The 15,083-nt window shown below is 47.7% G+C and overlaps 2 protein-coding genes across 5 annotated transcripts in view; one reads left to right on the forward strand and one right to left on the reverse strand.

Annotated features, from left to right (window-relative positions):
* The window catches only part of LOC1281122 (protein neuralized), a 37,071-nt gene extending 32,468 nt beyond the window's left edge, over positions 1-4,603 (forward strand). For both annotated transcript variants that reach the window (XM_061644460.1, XM_003435943.2), the window contains exons 2-3: positions 551-2,310; positions 2,399-4,603. In XM_061644460.1, the coding sequence (XP_061500444.1) occupies positions 551-2,310; positions 2,399-2,650 (2,012 nt within the window). In that variant the 3' untranslated portion in view covers positions 2,651-4,603. The remainder of the gene's footprint in view (positions 1-550; positions 2,311-2,398) is intronic.
* Positions 4,604-5,652: 1,049 nt separating this feature from the next.
* The window catches only part of LOC1281121 (Kv channel-interacting protein 1), a 33,272-nt gene continuing 23,841 nt past the window's right edge, over positions 5,653-15,083 (reverse strand). For 2 of the 3 annotated variants that reach the window (XM_061644461.1, XM_061644462.1), the window contains exons 3-7: positions 11,798-12,440; positions 11,169-11,238; positions 11,020-11,090; positions 9,380-9,574; positions 5,653-9,302 (exon numbers count right to left, since the gene is read on the reverse strand). In XM_061644461.1, the coding sequence (XP_061500445.1) occupies positions 9,177-9,302; positions 9,380-9,574; positions 11,020-11,090; positions 11,169-11,238; positions 11,798-11,953 (618 nt within the window). In that variant the 5' untranslated portion in view covers positions 11,954-12,440 and the 3' untranslated portion in view covers positions 5,653-9,176. The remainder of the gene's footprint in view (positions 9,303-9,379; positions 9,575-11,019; positions 11,091-11,168; positions 11,239-11,797; positions 12,441-15,083) is intronic. The other variant, XM_061644463.1, reaches the window with a different exon arrangement.

Below are 15,083 nucleotides of genomic sequence, written 5' to 3' on the forward strand. Positions count from 1 at the left end.
GGGTCGAGTAATGTCGCCTTGTGGCACGTTGTGGCACGTCGGGAATGAATGAAACCGACCGACGCCGAGGCGCTTACGCTGAACGCACGTACGCGCGCCGCTGCTGGTCGGAAGTTCCATTTCCGATTATGCGCGCGTGTTTTTTTTTTCGTGTGCTCTCTCCGTTTTCCTCCAGTTAGCACATTTTCTCTTTTCACTTGGATTCGTTCCACTTTTTTGTTGTTGTTTGGGGTCTCTCTCGCTTTTTCTCTCTTCCGTTCCGATTTTGCTTTGTGGGTTTTCGGGAGCCGTCCGTTCCGTTTTCTACCATTTAATAGACATCCGGTTCCGGTGACGGTAGCGTGTACCGCACGCACACCTGTCCCGGCTCGTGTGTGTGTTTGTCACCCTGCCTTGTCTCCTCTACTGTGCTCAAATTGGGGGAGCAAAATAGATTTACCTTGCTCGTGTGTGTGTGTTTATTTTTAACATCAAACAGCTGTACGCCATCATCCTTCAAGCGGCTTCGTTTACTGATCGATCATCTTTGCATTTTCTATTTCTCCCGCAGCAACGAGAAGCGCATCATCCTGCCCGGGCCCGAACAATCTGCCCCCGCTACAGTTTCACACCGTGCACGGCGACAACATACGCATCTCGCGCGAGGGCACCGTCGCCAAGCGGTACGAGTCGTTCTGCAAGGGCATCACGTTCAGCGCCCGGCCGGTGCGCGTGAACGAGCGCGTGTGCGTCAAGTTCCTGGACATCTCGAACAACTGGAGCGGCGTGATCCGGTTCGGCTTCACCTGCAACGATCCGGCGTCGCTGCGCGGCAACCTGCCCAAGTACGCCTGCCCGGACCTGACGAACAAGCCCGGCTTCTGGGCGAAGGCGCTGAACGAGCGCTACTGCTACCGGGGCAACGTGCTGTTCTACTACGTCACCCCGTCCGGCGATGTGCACTTCGGCATCAACGGCGAGGAGAAGGGCGTGTTCATCACGGACGTGGACGCGCGGGGCCCACTGTGGGCCGTGATCGACGTGTACGGCAACTCGACCGCGATCGAGTTTCTCGACTCGCGCATCTACATGTTCCAGGCGCAGCAGCAGCAGCATCAGCAGCACCAGCACCAGCCGCAGCATCATGGCGGCCCTCCGCACGCCCAAAGCCAGACGGCGCGCCGACCGACGGAGCCCGAGCTCGGACTGCCGCAGCTGGAATCGCTCAGCATCAACCAGCACAACCATCAGCTGATGGAGGAGCGTCCGGTTACGTGCGGTGCGCTCAGCCCGTCCACCTCGGTGCGCTATCACAGCCCGGCGCCGGGGCTGCTGCCGCTGCCGTTCCATCCGGTGCGCGGGCGCAACATTAAGTTCTCTGCCGACCGGTACGTGGCCACGCGGGCCGATACCGAGTTCTGCCAGGGGTACGTGTTTTCGCCCCGCCCGGTCAAGATCGGCGAACGGCTGATCATTCAGATCCTGAAGACGGACTCGATCTTCGTCGGGTCGCTCGCGCTCGGGCTGACGTCCTGCGATCCGGCCAGCCTGCAGCTGAACGATCTGCCAGACGATTCCGACATGCTGCTCGATCGGCCCGAGTACTGGGTGGTGAGCAAGGACGTAGCGTCGACGCTGGTACGGGGCGATGAGCTGTGCTTCTCGGTCACCGTGAACGGCGAGGTGCAGATCAGCAAGAACGGTGGCGCCCCGTCCGTCATCATGCACATCGACCAGTCGCTGCAGCTGTGGGCCTTTCTGGATGTGTACGGATCGACGCAGAGTGTGCGGCTGTTCACGCTGCCGATGCCGGCGCCGCCGGCACCGTCCGGGTGCGCCTCCAGCATGTACAGCATGACCCGGTCCCACTCGTCGCTGGCTGCCGCGGCCGCCACTAGTCAATCGGTGCGCAGTCTGCACCAGCAGGAGCAGCAGGTGATGGCGGAATCGTCGGCCAGCAGCTGCCGGACACTTGCCGGTGCCACCTCGACCAGTGCACTGGTGCAGCAGGCGACGGCAGCAACCGCCGCCACCGCTGCCGTGCGCTCCGACATGATCCAAATCAACCCGGGCGGTACGGTGCTGGTCGTCAATCTGCCCCCGGCCGATGTGCTCTCCCAGCAGCAGCAGCAGCAGCAATCGTCGCAAGTACCCCAGGCGACGCTTGTGACGCGCGGTATGACCAACTCCGCCTCGACCCTGTCCGTGCCACTATCGACACTGTCGCTCTCGTCCCACACGGGCTCAACCGGAACGGCCAGCGAGCTGATGGTTAGCAATAATAGCAGCAACAATTACGCCGCCAGCAACAATCCTCCTCCATACCCTGAGGTAAGTCCGTCACAAACACCCCTTTTGCCTTCCGCCGAACGACCCAGCTAACAGGATGTCTTTCTTGCTCTTTTTTTCCACCCTACAGTCGCTCTCGAGCTACAACAATGCCGCCAACTACTCGACCGCCGCCCTGGCCGCGAACGGCATCTACAGCTCGACCAACTGCGTCGACTGCACGATCTGCTTCGAGAAGCCGATCGACTCGGTGCTGTACATGTGCGGCCACATGTGCATGTGCTACGACTGTGCGATCAAGCAGTGGCGCGGCATCGGCGGTGGGCACTGCCCACTGTGCCGCGCGGTCATCCGCGACGTCATCCGGACGTACAAGTCGTAGGGCGTGTGCAGGGCACAGCGCGAGCATCGACGTGAAAGCGGCATAGCCAAAGAAGGACCGTGAAGGTGTGTGTGTGTGTCGAACCATTTTGTGATCAAGCAGGCAGTGCGCAACAGTTGTGATTTGGTGGCGGTCGAACCATCGTGTGTGTTCCAGTTTGTTGATTTTTTTTCTTCTGGGCGTTGGGCGAGTGGTCGGAATCCGTCGGCGGGAGAAAACAGCGAATGTGCAGCATCCATAAATTAACACTGATAGCTTATCGGTTGAAGGATAAATTATTCAGTAGTCAAAATTTATAGAAACAGAAGAGAAGCTCCGCCCGGTGGCATCCTTTTTAGGAAGGCTTTGTTTGGCAAAGAAAGTTAGGCTTTTGCTGGGAACACATGCTCGCTTGGCCGAAGATGATTCACTTGCACCACGGAAAGTAGCCAAAAAAAAGAAGGAACTAGTACGCCGTAGAAAGCACAATGTTTCCCCTGCCTCAAATCAGCAACACAATTGACTAGTGTGTAAGTAAACAGGTTTGGCGGGGTTTAAGGTAAAGCGGGGAAGAAGCGAGAAAGAGTTGATAAACAGAGCGTAAACCAAAACCGAGTGAAGGCATTTAGTTGCATTTACAACTGAGAGGAGAGGACAGTGGAAGATTGTAGCGCACTGAAACGCGCGCTCGATAAGCCAGTCAGTAATCGAACGAGGCCAGTTATTGCTTTGTTGTTTTTACCTATGTCTAGTGTACTAAATAGTCAATTCGACCTATAATGTGTCCCCGACAGCGATGATTATGTAGCGGCTATAAAGAGACAGAGAGAGAGCGATAGTGGGAAACATGTTTGCCAAAAAGAAACACAAGAATCATATGTCACTTCCAAATGCGGACGAGCCGCCGCTTCCGAAGTTAGGATAAGTTTAATGCAAATACGGTTAGGCTGGACGGATGGATTGGTAAAGGCAACAGCGTAGCGAATGCGCAGAGCAGCAAAGATTTGCGTAAGCCCATGCGCTTACCCGTTTCGTGTGTTTCGTATTCGTTTCTGTCTCTTCAATTACCTCGTGTGTACAGGTGTATGATAGGCGTAGAGGGGTTTATTTTAAAACGTTCATTTTTTTCTACAACACTTTAAACAGAGAGATACGGAGAGAGAAGGAAAGGTTGGGAAAAAGTTATTCTTTCGAGCTGCCGGATGTGCCGAAAAACAAAACCGAAAAAAAATCTCGTTTCGGCGCAAGATTAATTTATTTTCTAGTCAAATAGTCAAATGCAAATGGCTTATGCCGGGAGCCGTGTGTGAGAAATGCGTATGTTTCGGAATTGAATAATGTGCTGAAATATTAAAATGAAAAGTATTTGAAAACCTATAATCGGAAAACAGTCGTTTTGTTTATTTTTTTATTACAATTAGTACACCCAAACTGGGTGCCGTCACCAGTTCGCTTGTTCCGATACGCTTGTGCGCGAGGCAATCAGTTATGGGAAGCAGTAGCAGCAGTATGCAGTATGATTTGGTTTTGCGTAGCTCGAGCCGGAATTGATCGTATATTTTAAGCAGCGTAGCGTAGGGCTCCTTTTTCTTACTTACCTTTTGCGCGCATATAGATCCTCGCACTGCGTGCGTGTACACTCCCCCCCCCCCCCCCCCCCCCGTATGTTAGTGCGGCGAACGAAGGACGCTTGGTCAGTTCAGTAGTGCAGGAGATGGCGTGCAGGAAGAAGCAGTTGTACGATACGGAATATAATCTCCTACACGTCTATGACGCTAATTTATTGTTACGTAGAGGCGATGCTGGAAAGGAAACGATAGATACTAGTACCGTTTTTTTGTATTATTTGTTTCCCTTTTTCTAGCATCGATACTATTTAAGAGTTGCAAAATCATTATGCACTAAACCTTCGATATGAAATACAAAAGTGAAATTAAAGCAAAAAAACAAAAACAATAACCAAAACAATTCAAAGCACCGGTGTTTGTGTCTGCTTTTCGGTCGGGTGGGGGAGGATTCGAATGGGTTAATTGAACGAAACGCTGTTTGGTTTAAATTTGCCGTAAACACTTATTGATAACCAGTTTCATTTATTTAAACAGCGGTGCGCTAGAATGATTCCTTGCTCACAATGTACAGTAAATGCTGCTGCTGCCATGATGGTAAACCGCGAAGAAAGTAAAGATCCGGTGCGTTGGATGTGTGTGTGTGTGTATGTGTTGAAATTCGAAATGGACAGAGTTGCTTTCATGAAGGTATGAAGGTATGGAAATTCAAAGAATGTTTGTAACAGTTGTAAGATGGACGATGAGATGTGTGTGTGTGTGTGTGTGTGTGTTAGAGAGATAATTTTGCAGTAAATGTATTCTTCACTTCCTCGCTGCCACCCCTTTTACCATACAATCTTGACAAACTCGTAGGTGCTTTCGACTAGCTTCGCTTTCAACAATGTTGTTAGTTTTTTTATAATTCTCATATTTGCATCTTAATTACACTACCGATCAATTAGTTAAATTGTTTAACGCGTTACTAGTGTTTTGTTGTCATTTCTCGGCCTATGTATAGATGTATATATATCTTCATTTTTTCTGTGTGTGTTAATTTATATGTATATAAGTTCGTCTTTTCCGGACGTCTGTTAATCGTTCATCACTATCGGCTCACTCTCTCTCTCTCTCCATCGGGATCGGTGATCCGTGCTTCCGTGATGGGAGTAGACAGCTAGTTTGCCTAATACTTTTGGTGGGAGAGAATGTTTTCTTTGCTGTACCTTTTCGTTTCTTTCGCTGCCTCTTTTTGCTCTGCTTTGCTATTGCTGCCGCCGGCCATCGCAAAGCTTTCCTGTATGCCGGTGTGCGCCCGATCGGCCGCCAGCGCACGGCCTGCCATGCTTTAAACCACTAACTTTATACACAGGTACATTTAAAAACAGATTTTATTCGTCTTACAGCAACATTTGGGTTTGTTGTTGAACGGTCAGACTTGTTTGCTGCACTTGATTCTATTTTCTTTTTTTATATTAATATTTGCCTCCTTATGTTTGCATTCAGTGTTGATGCAGCGCGATATCGCTGGAAACGCGAATGCGTATTACATGTACGAGTGTTTGTTTGTTCATGTGTGATTTTTAACAAATGGTGCAAAAACAACCGTATGCAATGTGTATGTGTGTGTCTATGAATTGAGTGTGAGCAAGTTAAAATGTAAAATTACGTGACGATCGTTGAATGGAGCAGCCTCGATGCTGTGTATCTCAGATAATTGACAGAATGATTTCTCGTTTGTAGCATTTATGTACGTTCGAGCTCTGGTATGTGAGGAGCATACGGGCTTCGGTTGAAAAGTCGGTCGTTTGGTAGGAAATCGTGTTCCGTTGCTTTCGGAGTGGAGAAGAGGAAACAAAGCAAAACGCGCCATCCTCACCCAACCCAGCACCCAGGTTTCAGTACAATGTATAACAGTTTAAACGTTTACGCTAGAAAAATAGAGCTCATTTGAGGTGTTTGTTTTATACAGGCATTGCTGGCGTCGATCTGCTTCCCGCCCTTACTAAATGGCTTCTCGAAACTGAAGTGATCAAATGATCGTTTTGATTGTGTCGGGTTGCGATATAGGATTTTGATTTTAAGTTGTGTGTGTGGGTGGGTGTGTGTGGTACGGGATGGGGCAGAGTAGTACAATTGATCACGTATGATCGGCTTTAACAATTCCAGTTTGATTGTAGATGCTTTCCCGAGGAAAAAATGTAATGAAGGTGGGTTTAATGGATACCTGGCACGATGTCTTGTAAGGAGATTCCCAATACAACCGTCAGCACGGTACGATAGATTTGCTACACATAATGCAGATATTGAGGCGTTTTGTCACGTTTGCCAACTATCAGCCTTAAAGTATGCAATCTGTATGAAAAATGTCTCCCAACATAGTTAACTGCCGCACATTTAGCCAGTCTCAAGCCTGGCAATCAAGATGAGTCACAGAATGGCCGGCAATCTCTCGCACTCATTTGATGGCTTATATAGTTTATGATGAAACACATGACGAAAAAACGATACTTTACGATATGAATGATTCACACTGCATAGTGTTGTACTTGTGCGTGAGGGGATGGCAAGAAAGGTAGTTTGTGTTTTGTTACTGGTTTTAGTTTCCATAAAAATGTAGACACTTATGCGCAGCTCTATGTATCTAAAGTTTCGTAAAGTTAAGTATTTATCCACCGTTTCCACGGCAGAAGCAAGCAATCCGGGAGTGAAGGGTGCGGGTTTGTTATTATGTCGTTAAATTGTCTTCAACGGCATGTTATAAACAGTTCGCAGTTTTTTGTTTGTTTGCATTTGCGGTACCAGATTCCTTCATTTTCCTTTTCAAATACGATCACGCCGCTAGTGTATGTAGTTAGCTCTGACACTTTATGTAAAAGTCCTACGATGCACTAGAACATGCGTTGCGTCTAGTTAAGCCCTATTTTTGTCTAGTAGCTGAACGCGTTCGTATGCTATAGAAGCGCACACAACGCTATTCTGTTATGCACCCTATATAGTGCTTAGTAAAGTGTTTAGTATTAGCTACACTAAGGAACACTGTCATGCATTTCGCGCTTCTAATGAACTATCCCTTCCAATTGCGTTCGCACATTACCAGTCCTTGCAATAGACTCTCTCTCACACACGCACACACAAACACACACACACGCACGCAATACCGAGAAGAAACACCCATAGAAGAGATACTGAATAACGGATACGAGATTCTTCAAACGACGACGACCCGGTCGTTCGCTTTCGTACAAGTACATCGGCTTACCATGCGCACGCGTTCACTCTGCATCGTCGTCTTAAGCTAATTGAGTTTAAAATTACTATTTGATTTAAAATGTCTCTCGTGTCAGCCTCATTGCTCGGTTGTGCACCCTTTGCATCGGTGATGCTGGGCTATTCGTTTTTGCCACATTTCCTGCACGTCTGCCCTTCCATTTCCGACCCCCAACCCATTAGTTCTGCGCTAATCTACTACTTGCATACTGGCTTCGGTTATCCCTACGGGTTGACTTATTGGTAGTTTTTGGTGTTATGTGTTAGTTTCCTATCTTACAATGTTGCTGCTGCTGCTTGTTTTGTTAAATTGTTTTTGGGTGGCGTTTGCTGTGGAAATTTCACCTACCTACCCCTTCAGGGCAGAATCTCGTTCAATATCAATTCTTTAGCACACATGAGACCACACAGCAAAACCATAGGGTTAATTTGTTAATACTGATCATATTTGTTCGTTCGACCGGTGTTGCACCGGAAGTGTCAAATGTGGGCCTATGGTGAAGCACTGTACATGGCTAGTATGATTTGCAGCATGTGGAAACAAAACAATAACAGATGCGTTGAATGATGTTAGCTGCCTATGAATTGAAAAAAAGGATTGCAGGAAGCCGCATGTCTACCCCTCCAAACAATGATTCTGATGGCTTCCTACTCACTCAACACTACCTGTAAACGATTGTCTATTGTCAACTAAGCTGTTCTCTGTATCTTTACACCATGAACTGGATGAAGTCAGTATCTGTTTGTCCTGCATTTGTCTGCAATTTGTCTATCAACACACTACGCTGGGTATACAGCAACAGCTACTGCTAAACAGGGTATGTTGCTTTGATTATTCCAACACTGTGCACTATGCTCAAAGCGGCCCTAAGTCTTCCTAGAGACTATGAACGAATGTAGCTCGTCTGCTGCTGATCTACTAATCTCAATTATTATTGTAACGCTCTCGAGACCATCGGGTAACGCTGCGCTACGTTATCGCTAGTTCCTTCCATCGGTACCAAAGAACTAATAAACCCAAATCGATTTACAAATACAAACGAGCACTTCAAACAAAAACATGTTTAAAACATCTTGTCCGATCACCACCAACTGCGACTCGGCACGGTCACGGTTTCATTATTTGCCTTCTTATTCTTCTTGAACTCTTGTTTTATGTTAGTGTCTTATCAACATAACGTTATTGCTTTCGTAGGTGTGTACTGGAACGTGTGATATGGACCGGAGCACTACGGTGCCAAACAAACCGTCCGGAATGCAAATGGACGGGTCGCCAACGATCGTCTCCCCCGGGCTTGAGTGAGCGGGAGGGAGAGCGGGGACACTTCGAATCGAATCGAATGCAAGCATTGGAAGAAATGGATTATTTAAACTCGCTCTACACAGATGCGCATACCATACCGCAACGGGACGATACCAGGCCAGAACATCTGGCCAGAATCTCTAACTGGTGATTTTGGGGCTAGTTTGGTTATTGGTGAGGTTCCTTTCCTTCCCCACCCAGCCATGGGTGTTGTAGTAAAACTTAACCATTAACATGCTCCAAGTGCAGCCGATCCATCCAGACAACTGCACTAATGTTCCGAGGGCACTGATCCATCGTTTCGCGCGCTGCGTATCGAGCACGCGACCCCTTAGATCAGGTCCTCTTGCCTGCCTTAGAGATGGATTAACGCGAATCGTTCGAGATCTGGTTTGCGCAAGCCTGCGTAGACGCTTTCGGTCGACGGTCATCAAAGACAGTCAAACATTTGCAGCGACTTGGTGACGACGTCATCCTTCAGGCAAGCCTCCAGGAACTCCTCGATCGTGATGATGCCGTCCTGGTTTAAGTCTAGCTTTGCAAACACTTGGTCGACCTGGGGGGCATGCGGAGAACAAGCACAATTAGACGGGGTCTTTCAGGGAGGAAGCAAAACAAATGCGTGACCGTTACCTGTTCCCGGGCTTTCCGGTCGTCTTCTGGTTGATGGGGACGGCGTCCCATCAGCTCATGCACGGCCAATACAATCTCACCCAGCTCGCCACGGCTAATGCAGCCGTCCCCGTTGATGTCGTATAATCGGAAGGTCCACCGCAATCGCTCGTAAACGGAACCACGCAGTAGCGTGGATAGAGTCACTAGAAGATCCTGTAGGGGGATAAGAAAAGAGTTAACGATAATTACAAGGGTACAAAACGCCTAAAGTTATGCAAAAGTGGTAACAAATTGCAGATCGAACTGCAACAACGTGTGATTAGTAAAGCGTATTGCATAGTTTCAGGCTCAGGGGTTTACGGTACGTATAGAATAATTACAAAATCGAACAAATAGTCTGAACTTTGTAAATTTGTGCGATTCTTTAGAGACAAAAAACTACAGGAAGCATAGTTAATAAAAGGAAATGTTGTTTGCCACGCGTTTTGTCCCAAATAGTTCCATCCGTTGCAATAATAACGCTCATAAGGCAAGTGTTTTACTACAACGGTGAAACAAATTGCATTCAAGCACGCAAAAGTGACTTGAAGGTCCGGCCTTATTCGCCAGCGCCGTTGTGTTCATTAATATTCGCCAAGGGACGAGCTCGGCACGGTACGGTATGAAGAGTACGGAAGCCCACCATCACGGAAGTGACTTAAGTGGCGTTAATGATATTCATTCGCAAATAAATAATAAAACTCAACGATGAAAGTGAGAAGCAGCGAACGAGCGCCGAATCACGGAGAAGCATAAACAAACACACCCGACCCGAAGTGTAGAAAGCGGCCAGAACCGACGACAACAACTACCGTCAGAAACGGGCTGGGGGTCACTGGGTAGAAAACTAATTACGCTCATAATTATGGGGCGGGAAAACTAGCTCCGTGTGGCATTCTCTCTGGCTCTCTATCTCTCGCTCACTTTTGCTCGCCTTATTCCGTCGATCTCGTATAACAATCACTCTCTTTCGCGCGAACACACTCACACTCGTTCCGTTCGCACGTTGTCTTTTGAATCTCGGTCGCAAGGTTGCAGGACGGCGCCCGAATTCCCAACGGACTCCTTAGTGGCACCGTGCACGGCGCCCCGGTACGAGCGCTACAATAATTTAATTTTCAAACCCCTTATACTGTCCGCAAGACTCACCCGGCCGAAATCGGGCCAAACGTGCCGGCTAAACGTACGGCTGAATAATTAATTGGTGTTAATAGCCGAGTCACTTAAATCGAACTTTACGCTCATCCGTTCGGTTTGCGTGGCACGGGCCGGTGGTCGGTGGTTGGGCACGCACTTCCGGATCAAAGCGAAGCGTCCGGACAACCGGCACGAATAGTGCTGGACCGGCCTAAGAAGCCAGCCCAGCATTGGGTTGCGTGTTTGGGCGTAATTTTGGGCCGAGCAAGAGTTGGTGCGTCCATCTTTCGGGTGAGCATGAACGGTGTGTGCGTGTACTTAAAGTGCATTGGTATTGCGTGTGGTGGATGGGATTGGAGTACGAGCGACACTCGGATTTCGGTACGCCGGGCACAAATGATAGATTTGTGGCACCGTGAGAACGTGTCGAAAGCCTACGCTACATATCAACGCTAACGGTACACGTTTGCGGTGGCACTTACCCGGAAGGTAATGGATCCGTTGCAGTTGACATCGAACGCTTTGAACACGTAGTGTGCGTAAAGGCTAGAATCTGTGAACGAGAGGACGAGGGTGTGATAATGGCAAGTGTCAGCAGGTTTGCTGGTAATTAGGGCCGTGGTTGACTTACTACCGTGGGGGAAAAATTTCGCATAGATATCCTTGAAGCTGTCCTCGTGCACAACCCCGTCCGGGCATTCCTGTTGTGGAAGGTGGAGAGACAGAAAATGATGATTTTTAGAAATAAATACAAACTACACAAAACATTCCCCCCAGATGCAGATGCCCAGTCTAAGATGTTGGTTGATTTATTCATGCGACATTAGATGGGTTTCGTGAGCGAAATTGCATAATTTTAGGCGTTGTTAGAGTCGAGTCCAATGTATGTCACGAAGGGAACGCCGTGTAATCGTTCTCGTATGAACAAAACGTGAGCAGCATCCATATGCGCTACGACGCAAACATATGATTATTTTCAGACCAGGATTTGTTATCAAGAAAAATGCTTTTTCTGAAGGCATGCCTTAACCATTTCAATCCTATACACTCTTAACCGCTCTCTGCTCTGTTTATGACAAAGTGCTGTGGACAATTTGTACGGAACGTCTAATGCCATGCCTCATGTTATCATTTCTGCTCTAATAACCCATCATGGTCTATTGTCTTAATAGTGCATTTAGGCTTAGAAGCGTACACCGTACACAAAGTACAGTACAACAATAACAACAACTACAGTCCCTTCCTTCGAACCACACTTACCGTTTTGAAGCCTCTGTACATGACCCGTATCTCCTGGCGGGTGAACTTGGTCAGCCGGCAGAGATCCTCGAGCGCGACCGGAATCGGTTTCGGTGCCCGGGCAGGCTCTAGCTCGTACACCACCTCCTCGATCGGACTGTCCGGTGGGGTAGCCATCTTTTCATTGACCTTAAACGAGGTGACCGCAGCAGCGAAGGTTCCGGTTCCACTTCCGCTTCACTGAGCTGGTTGCGAGCGATACTGCGTCTTGGAGAGCGAACGAGATTGGTTGAAACTACTCAACGGCTTTCTCTGTGCGCTTCACGCTGTCATATATTGTGGACAACCGGATCGGTGTGGCAAGATTTAATAATTTTAGAATCGGTTTATCTTCTTCCACTGAGTCACGTTGACTATTGGTTTAAAGTTCAACATAGTTTGTTAAGTTTTCGCATGGTTTCGATTGGTTGAGAAGTTGTTCCATGCTCAGTTAGATGATGTTGATTGAGTGCTGCTTTGCTGTTGCTGTGAGGATGTGGCCATTTTGAAGACTCATATCCAACGTTCCCTACGTCCTGTGATATGGTTGAGAGACATTTCCGTTTGATGCTTTATTCTAGCCTTTCTGCCTTCAGTGAGTGAATAGGGATCCTTCGATGTAGTTCTGTAATTAGAGGAAGAAAAACAACCAATAAAAAACACCTTTTATTTCCATCTATTGGCTGTCTAACAAAAGTCATGTACGCTTCCACAGTGTGCACAGTGTCAAGCGCTGTAGAGCAAATCAGAATTGAAATCAACATAAAAACGCTTAATGAGTACCTAACCGCAAACCATTACGTAATGAGAACCGTTTTGCACCAGCTTGAAGTAACGGCCCTCTCCCCGGAACCCAACGAATACCGTCGCCCTCAATTGAAGCCAATCATGATGAGAAAAGCCCACTAATATTCTGGTGAAATTAGAATTTATGAAAATGATTAAATCTGATTGCGAAACCAGAAAGCCAGCCTCGTCCGTTTCGTGCCATTTTCCCGGTCGGTTGCCGGTCTCGGCGTCCTGGGACCGCGCCGAGAACAGATTAAATGAAAAATTGAGTTCACTTAAACTGAGCAGAAGAATTATTATGGCAAAAGCTCATCAAAACGTAAAGCACCAATGTGCGCCCGTCGGACGGTTTCCAGCCGGGCAGCGGCGTCTTGGTAGCGTCTTGAAAACGTTTCAAGTTGATGCTAAACTGGGCCACCAACGGTCACGTTGCCTTGGAAAGGAGGAAGTGTTCTTAAACGAGCTCGTGGCAGAATGAGACCCAGCTTTATATTACAGATATAGGGAGTTTCTTTTTGCGGTACAGCACACACTAATGAAAAACTCGAACAGCAACGGTACAAAGTTGTACCGGAACGTTTGCCAAAGTATAAGAGCGATCTATGAGTGAAACGATGTTGAAACTCAGGTTCACTGGTTCCGTGTCTTACACACACACACACACACGCACCAATATAAACGTCATTGCCAGCAAACATCAAGAAATACTGTAATATGTTGGAAAGTTTCCAACGTTCCCATTTTCATTATGCCAACTTTTTGGCCGGCTCGGGCAGTGGAAGAGGTGTATGCCACGGTCACACGGGCTGGGGCGGGTTTTTCGCTTGACGAGGCACAAAATCGGGCAACTCTTCCCGAAGTTCTGCTGAACATTGCCAAAACACAGGCCACAAATCTACCGCCCGATCCCATTCGTCCACTTATCGATCGTCCGCACACGGTGTACCGCGTGCGGCTTTTTAGGACCGTGCAACCGACAGTATCGTGCAACCACCAGCACAACCTTTGGCTAGAACGCTTGATGTGAGCTTGATTTTAATTGCAAACATCGACAGCCGCCGCCGCCGTGGAGCCTTGCAGGTTGGGATGGGAGTACAATCTACTGCTTCAACTGCCACGGGAACGCAAACGGATGGTGCAAAGTGGCGACACGGTTGCAGCGGCTTTTGTGGGTCATGCACGGGCGGCACGCACCAAACCCAAACAAGCAACGGTGCGTGGGACCGCTCCAGCGGTAGGCTCTAATTTTGATTCCAGTTGTGCGTGGCAGTGTACGTGATAACAACATACCAAACGAACCGAACAGATTTAGCCATTTATCATTGGTCGGATGAATGTCAGGATCGTCAGGATTGGATGGGGCGACGGAATGGGCGGCTAAGGTGGGAAAGACGGGAGTATTATGCAACTGCACCGTTGGAAAATTTACCACCAGTCGTTATTGGAGTGGAGAACCACGCACGCCGGTTAAAGGACGGTTAAAGCGAAGGGTGCACCGAGCTTGAAATGAGATGCTGGTAGTGATTTACATGAAACTACATGTTACTGTTATGTGACTGCTCTCAGCCAATGCACAGTCATGACAAAGAGCGAAGAGCCATTGAGCACTGGCGGTTGGATTATTGGCACGACAAAGTGGCTGGGAATGCTGGTACGTTGAATAATTGAATTCTTGTTAATGATTTGTTGAGCTAATTTTCGAGAATTAATTAGCAAACCCGAAATGAATTTAGCAACCGACAATTGGTCTGGTAATTAGGCACTGCTTGCTTTTCTGGTGATTTGAAGTGATTCATGGTACAAAGTTGTCATATATTTCACATAATGAAGTACTCGAAAAAAGCATAGAGGGACGAATAAGTATTATTTGTTGTCGTATTAGACTGAAAGGATTCATTTCGAAATATTTCAAATCGTAGTTAATTAAGCAGCTTGTTAGTGATGATCTTTCTGAGTGAAGGAACACTTCACTTGTTAGTTTCATTTGGTAGATTTGCAACTGTATTCGTTTTTTGTTTTCTATGGTTGCAAAAACACTCATTTTTAGTTTGTCGGTTCCAATCAGAAAACTCAAAACTCGTTAAACTCTGTATAATTATTCCGAAAGGGGGAAACTATAGATCTCAATTAGCACTAAGCCAACACATTTGCCACTGTTCGGTTCGACCCATTCATACACCGTTTTCGTTCGTTTCACCGCACTGTGGAGCGCGCAATGTTCTGCTTCCTCTCGCGAACGTGGGCAGATTTTAATATTGCCCGTGTAGCGGCAGAAACAGAAAGGCTTTTATGTTTCCACTGCAAACGAATGAAATCCAATTACAGTTGCTTCCATTGCGAAGGGTCGAAAAGTAAATGCTTCCACCGAGCGTGCAAAGGTAAAAGTGCCCGATCGGAGGAAATTCCTGCAAGAAAATCGGATGGATGCTGTGAATTAAAAAAAAAGCGGAAACACCAGGGCGTGGAAAAATTGCTCGTT

The sequence above is a fragment of the Anopheles gambiae genome, chromosome 2 (assembly GCF_943734735.2).
Source record: "Anopheles gambiae chromosome 2, idAnoGambNW_F1_1, whole genome shotgun sequence".
NCBI lineage: Eukaryota > Metazoa > Arthropoda > Insecta > Diptera > Culicidae > Anopheles > Anopheles gambiae.